The following is a 17,871-nucleotide window of genomic DNA, read 5'->3' as shown; positions in this document are numbered from 1 at the left end:
AACACCAGCTAGAAGAGCCTCCCAAATCAGTCACTTGATTCAAAAACGCATTAATTTGATCAATTACGCATTATCAAATCCCCAGATCAGCAGAATATATCAATTACACAAACATAGTGGTCTTCACCAGGGGTCATACCGTAAGAGTCATACATTGGAGTGATTAGAAGGAACAAATAGCACCCTTTGGCTAGATCGGCATAACTACAAGCAGTTCGGCAACATGTATACCTGATACCACAGCCTTAATAGTTTGATGAGAACTTCTGCTTCATATGTAAGTATAAATTGATTTGTAAGTGGTGATAAACCATTGGCATCTGCACACTGTCATAAGAGGAAGATCATATAAGAATATAATAATAAAATAAAAAACCTTCTGATGTGAGTCCCCACTTGCTGACAGACTGTGATGCAGTTCATACGGACCCATCGAAAAATAAGAAGTTGTTTACCAAACAGTCGCAGCATGCCAAAAATCTTAAATTTTCATGGAATCAAAACATGGTAGTGTTGTATCAATTTCTTCAACAAAAACTAATTCAGCAGACTACATATTGGATCATAATCAAATTTTGCAACTTCTGATTTTAAATTGAATGACTAAAACCTCTATGTTATGGCCACAATTGAGAGTACCGGTAACCAAGCCAAAATATCTAGTTCACAATCAAGAAATGCCAAAAAGGGGAAATACGATGAAGTTCCTGCAAGGCTGCAATGTGGTAATGTTATAAGTCCACCCTCACCCCACACACTCTCATAACAAATCCATGAATCAAAGGAAATTGACAACCCCTAACACTGTCTGCTGAATTGTCAATCCATGAAAAGCAATATGAAAAGACTGTAGATATCTGCAAATAAACTGGTCATAGTATCGCTTTATTACCTTCCTCCAACTTCCAGATTCGGTTTCCATATCATCCCCTGGAAATAAGAAAGAAGATCCATCTCATTTTTATGAGACCTGTCAAGAATATAATTGCATTAAAAGTTAAATTACCATGATATAACCATACATGGATTGAATTTAGTAATAAATAAATGATATATTAAGATGACAACAGGCGCTGACCTTGCTCTTGCTTGAGTCTGAACCGTTAAGCCTCATATTCTTTACACTTGGCTACCATGACAGTCTCACAGAAATAAGAGCAGCACCACTTTTGGGTGTTTTAATTTCTAAACAATATTAATTTACTTAATTCAACAACTACAAATAAATCTGCTAACCATACAGGGACTTTGATATACGTACACTTGTTATGCATAATGCATACACTTCTCTATTTCAAATTTAAACCTGTGTGAACATATGTAAGCTCTTTCAATTGTCTTCAAACCTTGCTCCATCAAAAAAAAAAAAACAAGGCCAAGGAAAAAATGGAAAATAATACAAATAATTCCATTTCACCTCCTACCAGTAATTTCCGCAAGAGCATTCACCGTTCCTAAAATGATGAAACCTCTTGGCATCTCTCACAACTATTTCTCTCCCAATCACTCTTGACATATACTTAAATGCATTATGGCAATCCCCACAAATCCTGAGATTCTTAAAAACTCTGATTGTAGCTCCAAGCGGAAGCTTCATGATCCCAAATGCAACTGCAAGCTTCTCACTGTGAGTAGACAAGGAATTCTCTTTATGCTCAGATTCCATATCATGCAACGCAAACTTTGTGTCAGGAACATATCCTAATTTCCTCATTTTAAGGACCAGTTGCTCTAGATACTTGTACACCTCATTTACCTCAGGGTGTCTAGTATCACCAACCAAGAAGACGTGGACCATATTCTTTACGTCAATCCAACTACAACCAGGTTCTTTCTTAACCCCTCGCTCCCTCATTAAATTCCGCACCTTAGCCACATCGTCCCAACGACCTAAGGCAGCATACAAGTTTGACAAAAGAACATAAGTTCCATCGTGCTTGGGCACCAGCTTAAAGAGTCGTTCTGCAGCTTGAATACCTAAATCCATATTCCCATGAGTCCGGCAACCAGCTAGTGTAGCCTCCCATATATGTGCACCTGGTTCAAAAGGCATTGATTTGATTAAGTCCTCAGCCTCTGTCAACTCCCCATATCTGCACAACAAATCAATCATACGAGCATAATGATCTTCACCAGGAGCAATACCGTAAGAGTCATGCATTGAATGAAAATAATGACGCCCTTCTTTCACTAAACCAGCATGACTGCAAGCAGAGAGAATAGTGAGGAAAGTTATTCTATCTGGCAGTATATCTTCCCCCAACATTTCTTCAAAAAGTCTTATCGCTTGGACACCATAACCATGTTGTGCTAGCGCTGCAATCATAGCATTCCATGACACAGGATCAATATACGGCATTGTAAGAAACACAGAGTCCGCATCATCTACAACCCCGCATCTCGCATACATTGTGATAAGTGAATTTCCAACTGAAAGGCTTGAATCATGTCCCAAGCATATTACTTGGGCATGGAGCTGGCGTCCATGCTCCAATGCTCCCAGAGCAGCACACGACGTAACAGCTCCAGCAAATGCATAATCACAGGGTTTAAATCCATCTAATCTCATTTGGTTAAATAACTTCATAGCATCTTCCCCAAATCCATTTTGAGCTAAACCAGAAATTATTACAGTCCACGTTAGACCACTCTTTTCCGGCATTTCCTCAAAAAAGGATTTAGCTTCCTGGATGCGACCTGCACTCACATACCCTGACAATATCGCATTCCAAGAAACCAGATCTCTGACGGACATACTATTAAAAATATGTCGTGCTTCATCAACCTTACCACATCTAAAGTACAGTGTAACCAATGCATTATTCACAGATAAAGAAAAGTTCTCAGTCGGCTTTGCTTCAGATCTTAGTATGTAAGCATGCAGCTGCTTCCCATGCTTAAATAAGCCATTGTTAGCACAAGCACTGATAATACTCGTGTACGTAAACTCATCCTGGCGAATCCCCAATAAATGCATTTCCCTAAACAATTCCAACGCTTCACGACAAAAACCGTGATGCACATAACCCGAAATCATCGTGTTCCATGCCACTTCCAACTTCTCATCCATCCCATCAAGCAACCGGCGAGCTCCCTCAAGGTCCTCATTCCTCACATATCCAGTAATCATCGTTGTCCACGACAGCTCATCTCTCCTATCCATTTCATCAAACACCTTCCTCGCCGCAGCCACCACCAGCAGCGACGACTCCACCAACGGCGAAGAAGCACACTTGACATACACAGACACCAACGCATTCGACACCGAAGTGGCCAGCAACGCTCCAGACTTGACAATCGCGCAATGCAGCTGCTCACACTGCCTCGCATCCTCCACAATAAGCGCCAACCCACTCAGCACACTCGTGAACGTAAACTCATCTGGCCGAAACCCGCCTCGCCTCATCTCCCTAAACAGCTCAACAGCTGCATTGCCGTCCTTGTTCTGCGAAAACCCGGCGATCATGGCATTGTAGCTGACAGTGTCTCTTATTCTCAACGGAGTGTCACTGAACACTCTCCGGGCCAGCGCCAGGTCCCCGACGCCGGAGTAAGCCGAAACGAGAGTTGTTCTGGCGACGATGTCCGGGTGGGGAATTTCGTCGAACAGGTGGAGTGCATATTTGAGGTTCTTGGATTTGCAGTAGACGTCGATCAAACGGTTGAGGATATGGCCACGTGGGTGGAAGCCGGAAGCGATCATGTGGGCGTGGATGGTTCGGACTAGAGAGTAGGAGGTGGGGCGTTGGGGGCAGCATAGCTGCAGCTGGGCGGCGTAACGGCTAGCCGCCACTGTAAGAGAGAGAGAGAGAGAGAGAGAGATAGAGGACTTGGAGATGAAGAGAGAATGAGGTTGGGTGGGATAGAGAAACAACTCAAACAAGGGCTTTTGAGTCAGAAGGGGATTCTGCGACCGCATGAGGAATTAAAATGAAAGCCCTATTTTATATGTTGAATTAAAGGGATTTTAAATTATTCTTTTTGATGAGAAATAAATTACAACAACGAGAGCATCCGCTATAAAATTATCTTCTTTAAAAATACGGACATAGAAAATGTTGATGAACAATTCCGAGAGAGCTTTGATGTCACGAACATTGGACATGAGCTTCCAAGGCATCGATCGAGCAACTATTCTTAACACAATCATAGCAAGGGAGGAATCTTCTTCCACATTTAGATGCTGGCAATTTAGGTTTTGCAACGAGACAACCATTTTTCGAAGTTCTGCAATTTGGTTCTGGCGCCGAGGTAGAATGAAGCTTTGGAACACTAGAGATGAGGGAAAAGCCATTGTCATCTCTAGTGATAAAATCAACAGTTGTTGAGGTGGACGTAACCGAACCAGTAAAAGTTGAGCTTATACCAATTATGGACCGGAGGAATCAATTTGAGGATGTGCAAACTTTTGGGAGAACAATAACTTCTTTCTTGTCAGTGACGGATCCAGGATTGAATCATTGGGGATGTTTGAACTTAACTATAAAAAATAGTGGAGATTTTCAACGGAACAATAGAATTTTACTAATTGAAATCAAAATAAACGGGATATTTTATTGAAACTATGAAGCAATTTTTTTTTCGAACACTAGTTTGGACTCAAATTTGTTATTTTAGTCTAATATACACCTATAATCATTGAAAAAGAATACTCATATATATCAGATAAAACGGCGTACATAGTCAAAATCTAACACAAATACACATTTGAATAAATAAGCAATGTACTAGCGAGTAATTAATCTAACTAGCATTCTAGAAGAAGAGATATTTAACTGAGAACACACTATTGAGGAAGAACATTAAAGTTTAAAAAAGAAACAAATGAGTAGCGTTAGTTAGTTGGAGATGTTTGACTTAGGAGAATCCCAAAATCAAAAGATTTAAAACCTAGTTTTTGTTTCTTTGTCTTGAGCTTGGGGATGCTTAAGTCACCCCAAAAATAGGCTAGATCTGCCCATGTTTCTTGTTCATATGGCGATAGTAATGTCTACAACAACAACATTATCATAGACTATATGCAGACTGCAGAGGACATGGAATGCGCTATATCTGAAAACGACATCGTTTCTTGCCTCACTAATTTATGAGTAATGTAGATTTGAATCCGTTGTTATATATAAGTTTTTCTTTTCATCTAGGGTAATGTAAAAACTTATTAAACCACATAACTTTTTTTTAGTACGAAGTCATGCAAGATTTTATTCAGTAAGCAGCAAAATAACACACCCTAATCGGGCCGATAATAAAAGTTATCTTTGTGACTCTCCAAACCTAGAGAACTAAACTTAAAGTGCCAATAATACACCCACTTTTTCAGAACCGTTTATAGCACAAAGATTCAGTACTTAGTAAGAGATAAAAAATAAAATAAATGGTCCAACCATATCTTCTAAGCACCGTGACTGGACTCAATCAAGCCAAGTTGATAGTAGGGTTATCATGCCCCACTTCCTCCAGTACCATTGCCGTCTCTACCAACTCCTCTCTAGGAGCAGCAACCACTATGTCCTTGCCATGCTCATCCTTCTTTCCTTTCTCTAGTTTTTCCCCCAGAAAAATTGGTTTCTTATACAACCTCTTCCTAGGCCCTTCAACAGTCAATGAGTCCTTTGGTTTGTTCTTGCTACCCTTGGGACGACGAGCTTCTTCTTCGCAGAAGAGATGATCAGCTTCCCATCCTTATTTTGCACAAGCAAAGTCAATTCTCCCTTAGATGGGGAGGAACCCTGAATATACTTCTTCCAAGACCTTTTGAGATCAAGTATAACCTTATGTTTCAGATAATTCACAGAAGGCTTTGCAACATAATGAAAGCCAAAATGTTCACATGCTCCTAGACCCGAGGCTAGAACTTTTGCTAAAGTCGACAACACCGAAGTAGGAACCTGCTCTGGCTCCATCATGATTACTAAATCCCGAGTCACCTCAGAAGAGACTGAGGAAGGGACCTCAGCCAAAACTGTTTCGCCAATCAACAGTAAAACCCTAGCCTCTAGGGCATTCTCCACCATGTCAACAAATCCTCCAACACTGAAAACTCAAAGCTTCCCTAACTATTGGCGACATGGGACGAATCGATGCACCACCACATGCTTCCCATTGTCTGATAATGAAAGATCAGCAAAATTCGAGTCATCAATCAGATTAAACAACTATGTTTTCTCATGCAACAACAGCTCATCACAACCTCCCGCCTCATGAATAAAAATGCCACAATCCCGACAAAAACCTTTAACCTTATCATAAACCAGATCAATCTCAATTGACACTGTATCAGAAAAATCAAATATCATCTATGTACGTACCCGACGCCAAACCTCAAAAACCAGACGAATACGTTGGTCTATCTCCTTACGGTTGAGAGCAGCATGATCTAGATCCATAACTTGTCTTAGATCAGTAGCCCCAATCGCACGCAAGGCAGCCTTGTTCCGAAGATTAAATGGCAAGCCACTAACACCAACCCAGGTCTCCATCAAGAACAAAGGCACTTCCTCCACCGGACTTGCACCATCATACTCATTCAGAACCAACATAGTATTTCTATAATACCAAGGACCTTTGTTTCGGGCATGCATGCGATCATCATTGGAGGAAAATTGAAACAAAAACCTATCACTTGCATCATGCACATAAAGGCTTCTACACATTCACCAAATCATCAGAATGGTACCTTTGAATCCAGGAAACTTAGGACCAAGAAGGCGCCTAACCAGATAGAAGTAGGGATTGTGTAACGCTGCTTGTCTCGCAGCACCCAATCGCATCCGTGAGGAAGACGCCAAGGTAGAAGCACCGGTTTGACCAACGCGCAACACGCCAGAAAGACGTTGACGGTGAGCCATCGACGAAATTTAGCAAATTTGGGAGGACAAAGGGTTTGGGAATTAGGACGGTCACAAGTTGCCACCATTTTTAATTTTTCTTTCAAAAGTGTATCAAGTAGTTAGCTCCAAATTATAAGCTAAAACAAGAGGACACTAGGAGAGGGTCTTTGACAAAAAAAAAACATAGTAATAATAAAGAAAGAAATAGAAAAAAAATGGTGTTTCGACTTGGGTAGCTGGGTCGTTGTTACAAGAACCCAGTGTTTCGCTGGCTATTGGCCGTGAGTTGTATTTTTAGCCTGTGTTGAGGATTCCGGGAGATCCTTGGATGACCCACCCAATGATTTTTCATTGCGGCTAGATCTTGTCCTAGTAATTGTTTCATATTTTGGTCAAGTTAACACGACTAGTTACCCAGTTCGGCATTTATTAGACCTATTGAGTCCCTGTTCTTTGGAGTGAGGATTAGTAGTAGTAGTAGTAGTAATAGTAGTAGTAGTAGTAGTAGTAGTAGTAGTAGTAGTAGTCTGAGCTTGGAGGTCATCTTCGGCAGTTGTAATCTCTTGTTAAGTGCTGTAATTATTTGTAGGTACATATTATTAAATGAAAAATTCCCCTTAAATAAAAAAAATAAAAAAAAGAGGAGAGAGGGACTTGTTCTTCAGGTTTTGCCGCCATTTCTCAAAAAGGGTTTCCAACTTTTCACAAACCCCCCATATCGCTTTGCTCTCTCAGCTTCACCCACAATGACCTCCACCGATCCTCACCACATCCCCGACGACGACGAAGACGACGACGATTTCGATTGGGAAGCAGCTGCCTTAGCCGTCGACGTCGTCACCCAAACCACCACCAAGCCCTCATCTTCCCATTTTACCCCTCCTCCGCCCCCAATTCTCAAACCACCGTTTCCTCCAAAGCCCTCCACTTCACGCCAGACCACTCTCGATCGCTTCATTGCCAAGCCCGCCCCAAAGCCTCAGCCTCAGCCGCCGGAGACTCCACATTGCGGCAATGAGAGAGCGCCGGGTGTCCAAATTGATCCGGAAAAGGCCCAAACTTGGCTTTACCCGGGTTCTGATTCACTTCCACTCTGCCTTGTTTTGTTTAATTTATATTAAAGTTTGTAAAAATTTCGGGTTTTGATGAACTGGGTTGAGCTTGTTGTTGTTGATTTTGGGGGTTTAGGTCTGGTTGAAGTTAATTTTAGTGCGAATGTTCTGATTAGATTGCAATTTTGGTTGATTTTGTGTGTTTCCTGATGATTGCAGTTAATTTTCCGGGGCGTGACTATCAATTTGCTATCACCAAGACGGCACTTTTCTCGAACACGCTGGTGGCATTGCCGACTGGACTCGGGAAGACGCTTATCGCCGCAGTTGTTATGTATAACTACTTCAGATGGTTTCCTGAAGGTAAGTTTGCTCAAGCTCGCTTTTTATTAACCAGCTGCTTGGTTTGGCTACTATTCTCATGCTTTGATTTGATTTGTGTAATATGATGTGGTCTATTCGACATTTCACTTTACAGGAAAGATAGTTTTTGCTGCTCCTTCTCGACCGCTTGTTACACAACAAATAGAAGCATGCCATAATGTTGTAGGAATACCACAAGTAAGCACTTTGTTTATACCACATCTTTGCTTCATATGCAGTTCTGAGAACATCTATCAGATGATTTTGATCAAACTGATTGCAGGAATGGACAATTGATATGACAGGTCAGATAAATCCTCCGAAAAGAGCATGCTATTGGAAAAGTAAACGAGTTTTCTTCGTTATGCCACAAGTGCTGGAGAAAGATATTCAGTCTGGTGATTAATTCTTAATCCATACGCCTGCTAAATTATTTTTTTGTTTTTGTTTTCATGGTATGTTGATGCAAAACCTTCCTGGGTTTTAGGTTTATTTTGATACTAGAGAAGAGGTGAAAAGCATATAAATGTAAGCCAGTACTGTTCAATTTATGGAGGAAGAGAGAGCTGCAGTCTTTCAGATTGAAATTGCTGCTTCGTAATGTTTTCAGCATAAATATATTCGCATCCCCTACTTAGGTGACTTTTTTCCCACTCCTGGAAATAAATTATAATTAAAATTGTACTAAAGTCTCTGTTTCTAATTGAAATAATAAAATTTTAGTTTATGTCCAGACCACAGTTTATATGTATAGAATGATCAACTTGATAACTATTTCTATCTTTCTTATTTCCCCACGAGTTCTTTCTATTTTTCTTATTTTCCCATGAGAAAACTTTGCAAGTGCTGCTTATGTTCAGACCCTGTACACACACACACACACACACATATATAGACACACACACACACACTGAATATTTCTCTGTCAGAATGTCCAGCTTTGGGCAGTTTTCTGCTCGAATGGCCTGACAACTGGTCTAGCAGGTTGCTAAAGTATTTTAAGTTTTCATGTTTTCATTACTTTTCATTTTTGTTTTGATACTGAGCTCCATACTGGGAAGAATGGCATTTACTCCCTTTAGTAGACAGGCCACTTGAACAGTCTGTAAGCTTTAAATGTGGAATCTGGCTGAGAAAGCGTGATATGTGTATGCCTAAATATTGGGAGTATTTTGTATGTTTGCAGTTTGTTTTATAAGAAAGTATGAGAAAGATGCATCATCACTGGATTTTGATTACGAGTTACTTCGTTGCAGGAGCATGCTCAGTTGAATACTTGGTATGCTTGGTGATTGATGAAGCTCACCGAGCATTAGGAAACTATGCTTCTAGTGTTGCAGTTCGTGAGGTATGCTTAATTACTTTATGATGTATTAGCTATGTTTGGTTCTTCTTCCAGATATTTTGGTATTCTTGTTTTTTATTATCTTATTATGGCTTCCTACATAGTTGTTAGATTGGTTTCCAATTTATTAAAGTGGAAGATACTAATGATATATACACTTATAGTTAATGGCGGCACAAGTGTAACTTTGAATTTTAGCTTTGTCCGCAACACTGGGATGTATGTTGTACTGAGATTCTATGCATTTTTTTACAATAACATTAAACATATTTACAACTCTACGCAATACTACAGCTAAGCAGCAGACTGTTCAGCAAATTATTGACAACTTCTGTATATCAACCCTTGAATACCACGAGGAAAATGACCCTGATGTGTGCCCTTATGTTCACAACAGGGAGATAGAGTTGTTTAAGGTATGAATAGTAATTTGTGATTACAGAACAACGTATGTGTAAGAAAAATAATTTTGATTGCAATATTTCTAGGTGGCAATGGGTCAAGATGCTGTGGAGATAAGTAATATGATATACGATGCTATACGTCCATATTTAGCCAGGCTAAGTGTGAATGGAGTTCTCCCAAATAGAGACGCTCGAACAGTATGGTTCAGTATAATTTAAGAGTCTTAAAATGTTGAGTTGTTAACTTAGTCTCTGCTGGGTAGAATGTTTCTTTACAGTACGGTTATTGGCTATGTTATAGGCCAACTGTGGAATACATATAATGCATTCACCCCTTGATTTTGCATAAATGTATCCACAGACCGTGATCATGCTATAATGTACTATCATTAGCCATTCTATAGTTTTTTAATCTGGTTAGAGTTTGTCACAAATTAAGCTTTTTTCATTGTTAGTTGTACTTTGCTGGTTTGGTGAAATTTTTAACTCTAAATACGATTTATTTTGGCTTTGAGATAATATGGAACAAGCTGTGCCTTGGATGCCCTCCTAGATTTAACTTACGTGCAGGTCTCTTTATAAATGACATCTTTTATTGATATCAAGGATCACCACCTGATGTGTGTCTGTGGGTACTTTTCTTCGGTTAATACTTTCATTTTGGCTTAAGACTGCAATGATCCAATCACATCTGTCAGGTTTGTTTGATATTATTCTTTCACATTGGGGTTTCTTACAGTGGAGCCCAGGCGAGTTACTTACGTCTAGGGAGAAATTTCGTATAGCACCTCCTCCAGACTTGCCCCCGATTAAGTATGGAGAAATTGAAGGTTGGTATGGAGTTCTACTTACAAGTTACCACATTCTTAAGCTACTATCAAGCCATGGAATAAGGCCAGCACATGAACTGCTTGAAGAAAAATTAAAACAGGGGTATGTCCTTTGCACTATCAATTTCATCAGTCTTTATCACATCATCCATAAAGTCCAATAACCATGCCAGCATATTTGATATGGAACCATCATATGCCTCTAGTTAGGAATTTGTCAATCTCTTTAGCTGATTAGTTGATTTGAGACCCTCGTACATTTACGTATAGCCTTCTCAATTACTTGCTTAGTTTTCATTTAAGACACAAAATTTTAATCTATGTAAAAGAAGTGCATAAAAGAAAAGGTATCTGGTGTCCACTGTTCTCTGCAGCTAATAACAAAGTTTAGCTCGAAATTTAAATAAATCAGCAATAAATCCTGATGGAGACGCGCTTTTCTAGTGGAAATGAGAACCAGTTTATAGCACAATTGAGCCGTTAGGATGACAGCTAGCAATTGGTGTCACAGGTTATTCTTTATAAGAGGGACCACTAGTCCCTTTCGTAATTTTTGGGAACCAGACAGCACCAAATGAATCTGACTTCGAAATATCACTAGGGAATCATTTTGTAATATGAAATCTTAATTTTAAATACAGTTAAGTGAAAGCCTATTCCTCCATTTTGTATTATTTATATGCACAGAACATGGTGTTGAATCTGTTCAATGAGCAGTTCAAGATTGATAAGTTGCTCGCTTGAACTTTCTTTTCCAGGTTTTTTGCCAAGTATATGAGTAGAAGTGAAGATGTTCATAAAGCAAAGCTAAGGATGCAACAAAGTTTGTCTCATGGCGCACCTAGTCCCAAATTATCCAAAATGTTAGAAGTCTTGCATGATCATTTCAGTATGTAGCCTGGTTTCTTAACTTTATTGTAATTTTCATGAAATGCTGGTCCTACTGTTGCATAAGGAAATAGTTTAGTTTTTGCTCTGAGCATTCAGAATTGGAATCCCAAAATCTATAATAAAGTAGGCTGTATTTACTTTCTGTGAACGCACTGCAGTTACACTGGTTTCTTTTTAATATGCAAGTTATATCTGTTGATTTCTGAGAAGTTGATCAATAGTTTCATACTAAGTGAATTGGGCTCCAAACTGTTCCATGGATGTGAGCGTCTTGGGAATGATCAGCCTGTTAAATTGATCATGTATGGATGAAAGTGTTGTTAGCTCACCCTGAATGATAGTTATATACCTAATTGCAGAACGAAAAGATCCACAGAACTCTAGGGTTATGATTTTCTCAAACTTCAGGGGAAGTGTGAGGTGTGACAAAATTCTTTATGTTCAACAGAGGTACGATGCTTTTATTTTTATTTTCTTATTTTATTCTACATGGATATATTATATAATTTGAAAAATAATTTCCGGAGATAATGATGGAAACATACAGGGCTATAATGGATGCATTGGCAGACATCGGGGATTCAGTTAGAGCTACTGAGTTTATTGGTCAAAGTTCAGGTGAAGCTCATTCTGTATGCCTTGAGTACATTATAAACAGAGATAAACATTATAGTAATGATGCAGTTGTGGTTACATGAAATAATAGTTGGTGCCTCTTCGAACTAGATATTGTAGAAAGTGAAAGCTTTGCATTTTAGTTATCTGCATTTTCCCCTATCTGCATTTTCCTGCCTGTGTAACTGCCAGCTATGGCTGCATTTTGCAAGTAAGGGATGATATTAGCTCAATATACATTGCTGACCCATTCCTTTTTTCTTTTCTTTTTTTAAAGATGTGTTGACCCGTTCCCTTATAGCTTAATCTTTTGGCTTCAATAGTTGCTTAGAAATTGTATTTGGTATGGTTTCTGTGTAAATTTTATTAACTAGATTTCTTACAGGGAAAACATTAAAAGGTCAATCACAAAAAGTTCAACAAGCTGTGTTGGAGGTAACTTATACTTCTCTTCCCTGCCTTTCCAAGCACCCTTTGCTTTGTCTAACTCAATTTCTCCCACAGAAATTTCATTGTTGCAATGTGTTGGTTGCAATGTCATTGTGGCCACATCAATTGGTAAAGAAGGTTTGGATACCATGGAAGTTGATCTTGTTATTTGCTTTGATGCAAATGTATCACCATTGAGGATGATTCAACGCATGGGAAGAACTGGAAGGAAGCATGATGGACGAGTTGATATCCTTTTCTTGAGTAAAGAATCTATGTCATCCCGATCTTAATTAATGCAATGTGTTTTTTGTTCTCCCACTCTCACCAAGTTCGTAACTTCTTATATATGTTTTTTTATATTACGATACATTCCCTTTAAGTTCAATGCATACTGTAAAAGTGTAAATTCTTGACAAGTGCTACTAGTGTTAGCCTGTGAAGGATCAGAGTTGAAAGGTTACAATCGGACTCACTTCCAGACCTATCCCTCAAGAGTGTATAAAGTAATGCACTCGCTTCGAACAACAATGTTAATTGATACGATGAAATCTTTGCAAGGATTATCCTTTTCCAGTGACAGAAAAATTTCCTTCACTGAGGTTTGATTCTATAAACTTGGCTTATATTCTTTTGTTATATTTTATTTTCCTTACTCGTGTATTATTTAAAGTTATCAGGATGATGTCTGTTCGGAGAAATGCTTAGGAGTTGACACTTTCGATCAGAATGAAAACAAAGAAGGTAGGTCAAAAGGATTTTATGAGAAGAATATTTTATTCAGATTATTCCAGATCTATAATTCAGTAGCAAGGAAAGATACTTTTCTACAGTAGGGTGGTGTTGGTAATAAGCAGACATTCAAGGTGACTTTAGTCGTAGCATTAAACTTCTACGTCTTTGCGCACTAAGCATATTAAAGTGCAGCTTCTCTAACTTGATGTCTAAATATATAGGGGTGTGTGTGTGTGTGTGTGTGTGTGTGTTAATTAAATGACCATCTGAGATAAATGACCGTTTTTGTCCACTATTTATAATTTAATGAGATATATAGTTTTGAAATCCATAAAGCTAAGAATCCTAACTCAGTGGATAATCCGATTAGTATTTACATTTCCTTCTCGATTCTCAAATTTATGTCCTATGTTTTAGCTCCTTTTCTCCATTATATTCTTTTAAGTGCTCTTATTGTTGACTTACCAACCAGCTAAATATTTATCAGAAAATTAGGTCATGTTTATACTTGTGCCTCTTCAACTTTATCTTGATTTTATTTTCATCTTGATTGAATCATTTTTTCCTGTGTGCTTCTCTTTCTCTACCATTACCCTTGATGTGGTTATCTCCTAGAGTTAAACATTAGCAATTAACTGAAACACTAGAAAGGCCTAGGCTGCACCATATATTTGAATGGTTAGTTAGTATGTGCACTACAAGCATGCATATGCCAATGTTTGTACTCACTAGTATGGCGCTGCTGTCTGAACATATAATTAGCTAATTATTATTGAATTTCAAGATTTAAGTTTTGTCAGCAAAATTTGAGTTCAAATGGAACATATATAGAATTCAATGACAAGCTTCAAAACCTTTAATTGTAATAGAAGAGCCTTTCGTTGAGCTATTAAGGGTCTATTACGCTGACATTGAACTGATACGACACACACATATTCAAGTTTAACATCGAAAGAAAACAATCAACTACTGAATTTGCTTTGCATCTACTTGAATGTTCACATGTTATATTGCAGATATATTGAATCTTGATGATTCGTCAAAGAAACAAGAAGAAGTATTAGATCCCAAAGTACAAACTATTGGGGCATTAAAAACCAAAGAGAAGCATAGCAAACATGATTTTCATCAAGAAAATCCATGTGGACACTCTTTTCTCTTTGGTTCAGATGTTGTAGATGTTGATGTGTCTGGAAAGGTCCTTATCTTATCTGTCCCGGTTCTTCCTGGCAAAAGTATAAATTCCAAGTTTACAAGTTCAAGGAGCAGTAAGTTGCATGCTTTGAAGCGAAGTTCTTGCCATGTAAGAACTTCAGATGAACAGAAAGAAGTAACTGCTGGAGCAAAGATCACTGGAGATCTAGAAATGGCTCAGACAACAATAAATGGGGATACAAGGAATGACATTCCACCTTGGTCAAGAATGTGCGATGCTGAAACCTGGATGGAGGCAACTATAAATGGGGATGAAGGGGATCCTCAAAATTGTCAGAGGAAACTTTCCCAATGGAGATAGTGCTTGTGAGACGCCTGATGTTCTGAAAAGCAAGGCACCACCATTGCTGGCTGATGAAGATGACAATCTTTTCAGAGATGGTGAGCTTAGTCCACGGTTTACTAATTTGATTGAAAGTGGAGTTGTTCCAGAGTCTCCTATCAATAATAGTGGTTGGTACTCTTACCTGCAATTAGTAATATCTTATCTCAATAATTTAGATTCTTTCCCCATTACAGTATTTACTGTGGTATTTGATCTGTGCTGACATACTACTGCAAATGATGCAGGTAACATAAATAAGTATCCGGTTCCTGATGCTGTTTTCCCTGCCCAACTACCTACAGAACTGATACTGAAGTCTTCAAGTTCTGGGGGAAATGTTAAAGGCACTGATATGGACACCGATGCATGTGAAAGAAATGTGTCTTTTCTTCCCACTGGTAATGAAGTTCACTTTCCTCTGCACAATAGGAATAGTGCCAGTGTAAATGATTCTACCCCCACATCACCGGTTATCAACTTCCAAGATGTTCTGGCAGACCTCACAAACAGTAGCCATAGCAAAGATTGGTGTATTGGTTCTGGAGACAAGTCACAGAGTGTGAAACAGGCACACAAGTTTAAAAGGTTGCGCAAAGTTGGGGATCATTGGAAAAGTAGGAATCAGGAAAGGATGGCAACTAATGATGTCCCAAAAGCAAATCTGACCAGATCTTTTACAAGTACTACTCTCCCTACTAAGCAACCAAGAGGTCTATTGAATATTACTTGAGATGCATCTGGATTTGTTCTTTTTTTTTTCCTTTTTTTTTTCAATGGATTGTTTATTTATACTTTTGAAGTCCTGACACCTATCTGACTATTTACTCATACATGGTCTGTTGTTGTATAGGTACCAAATTACGTGCAAAAAAGTCAGTTGGTGATGTAAGGGAATTTATTGACGAGGAAGCTGAGTAAGAGCATACTATTATCTGTAGTTAAACATTTTCTGAAGTTGCATAATTTCCTGTTGGTAAGCATATATCATTTTGTGAAAGTAATATTGGAAATTGTGTTATATCACTGAATTTCTCAGGGTATCTTCAGAGGTTGATATATATGATGAAGAAGAAGATGAAATAGACTACTATTCGAATGATAGTTTCATAGATGACAGGATAAATCCTACGGCTGCAAGTACTCAGGCTGCAACCAGTGGAATTGACATGATGGCAGTGTACAGGTCTCTCTCTTCACTTTAGTTCAGGTCTCTCTTTAGCTATCTAGGTATATTGAGGTTCAATTACAAACAATAGATTCTTTTATTCGGTTAGTTAAGCTCGCTTTGTTCCATAACTTTTCTAAGTTCTGAGATGAAGTGAGAGTAAAGGTGGCCTGACACATGTATTACTAAGCCCCTTCTTCTTGATAGATTTTACCTCTAGTATAACTTTTCCGTTCTACTTCTCATCTAATTTCTGTAATCTTCATTGATTACTTTACCCATAGATGCATGTCCTCTCAGCTTTGGGATTTTCTTTTCAAAATGTCAAGAAAATTAACTAGTGTTGTTGGTACAGGCGTTCATTGCTGACTCAATCACCCATGGAGAGTCACCCAAGCAGCTCAGCCACATTTTCTCCCAATTCTGTGGCAACAATAACGAGGACACCTGAAACTGGAAGTAGTTCTGGTGGGAAAACATCTTTCTCTCGTCAGACTCCTCAAAGTGACTACAAATTTGCCAATCGAAACAGATTCAAAGTCCTTCAGCATAAATTTGAATTCTGAAGTCAGACTTTGTACAACTGGTATATCTCCAGCACATGAAAGAGATAATGGTAGTCAAAATCAGAGGCTGAAATTCTCTGCTGTCAACTTGGAGCTGAAATTCTCATTACAATCAGAGGCTGCAGGCAGAAATGTGCCACACAGTGATTCAAATGGGGACGTGCTTTATGATGATCAAATCTATGAGGGCATTGATCTTGACGCATTGGAAGCACAAGCTGTAGCCTCATTCAAGCAGAAAACAGAATTGCCAGTGCAGAAGCCATTTATGATTCCTCATTTAAACCCAGATAATCCTACCCGCAGCAGTACCCGCAGCAGTGCTCCATCATTTGATCTTGGGATATGATTCTAATTTACGTTTAACTGATGAGCAAAAATTAGCATTGCCAGTGCAGAAGCCACAAATGACTCATAAACCCAGATAATCCTACCCTCGACAGTGCTCCATTTAATCTTGGGATATGATACAAATTTACATTTAAATGATTTAATTGATGTCCTGCAAAAGCAAGCAGAAGCAGAAGCATGGAAAAGGATTGTAAACTCTCAAGGTTTTCCTTTTCTTTAATTCTTACAGATTAGTTAAAGCATCAGAAGATCAACATCGTGTTGACAATAGATCAGTTTACATCACAGTAAGTTATTCAAAGTCCATGCTAAATGGAAATGTATATATGTAAATGTGTGTAAATATTATTGACTTAAATTCATATTGTTTTTGGCCATATTTGTGGTAAAACAGCCCCACTAAGTTAACTGTCATCCCACTGAGCTCTAAAGATGAATCTGTAATGGTTTGCTTTACCATAAAGATCCTAGGATTGTTACTATAAAATACATTGAAGTGTGGCTTGACAAAAATTGAAACCTTCTTTGGCAATCAAGGGGGGAAACCTCTGTGAACGTGGAAGTGGAGTGCTGTAGTTTGCATTTCCTTATTTGAAGATGGTGCTGCCATATTGTGAAGATGCTAGACTCCAATAAACATTGCGCCTGAGAACACAATGGTTCGTGGAGCATTCAATATGGGAAGCATTTATCAACAAAGTGAACTCAGAACACATAGGACGGTGCCGTAGTTACACTACCAACAAATAGAACTC

General features: G+C 38.7%; 3 protein-coding genes across 3 annotated transcripts in view; 1 reads left to right on the top strand and 2 right to left on the bottom strand.

Moving 5' to 3' along the window:
• LOC126794461 (immune-associated nucleotide-binding protein 9) overlaps window positions 1–17,871 on the bottom strand; it is a 158,968-nt gene that overhangs the window by 85,922 nt on the left and 55,175 nt on the right. The gene's annotated exons all lie outside the window — the stretch shown is intronic.
• On the bottom strand, window positions 1,421–3,811 carry LOC126794455 (pentatricopeptide repeat-containing protein At1g25360). Its single transcript, XM_050521180.1, has one exon. The coding sequence runs from the start codon at window positions 3,701–3,703 to the stop codon at window positions 1,421–1,423; it is 2,283 nt and encodes a 760-aa protein (XP_050377137.1). The 5' UTR covers window positions 3,704–3,811.
• On the top strand, window positions 7,563–17,342 carry LOC126794463 (DEAD-box ATP-dependent RNA helicase FANCM-like). Its single transcript, XM_050521195.1, is given in 22 exon segments — window positions 7,563–7,904; window positions 8,102–8,245; window positions 8,361–8,443; window positions 8,529–8,643; window positions 9,502–9,593; window positions 9,755–9,809; window positions 9,885–10,006; window positions 10,079–10,192; window positions 10,734–10,927; window positions 11,583–11,713; window positions 12,075–12,135; window positions 12,263–12,333; window positions 12,716–12,764; window positions 12,842–13,361; window positions 13,440–13,503; window positions 14,511–14,976; window positions 14,978–15,162; window positions 15,280–15,744; window positions 15,885–15,948; window positions 16,071–16,217; window positions 16,555–16,707; window positions 16,709–17,342. Coding segments are annotated over 22 exon segments (4,029 nt in total). The 5' UTR covers window positions 7,563–7,576; the 3' UTR covers window positions 17,115–17,342.

The sequence above is a fragment of the Argentina anserina genome, chromosome 5 (assembly GCF_933775445.1).
Source record: "Argentina anserina chromosome 5, drPotAnse1.1, whole genome shotgun sequence".
NCBI lineage: Eukaryota > Viridiplantae > Streptophyta > Magnoliopsida > Rosales > Rosaceae > Argentina > Argentina anserina.
The sequence above is the reverse complement of the archived record's forward strand: the minus strand, read 5'-3'. Positions and strand labels throughout refer to the sequence as shown.

What these genes read in the sequence shown, in the direction of transcription:
- LOC126794455 (XM_050521180.1), bottom strand. Translation starts at nt 3,703, where the DNA reads ATGATCGCTTCCGGCTTCCACCCACGTGGCCATATCCTCAACCGTTTG.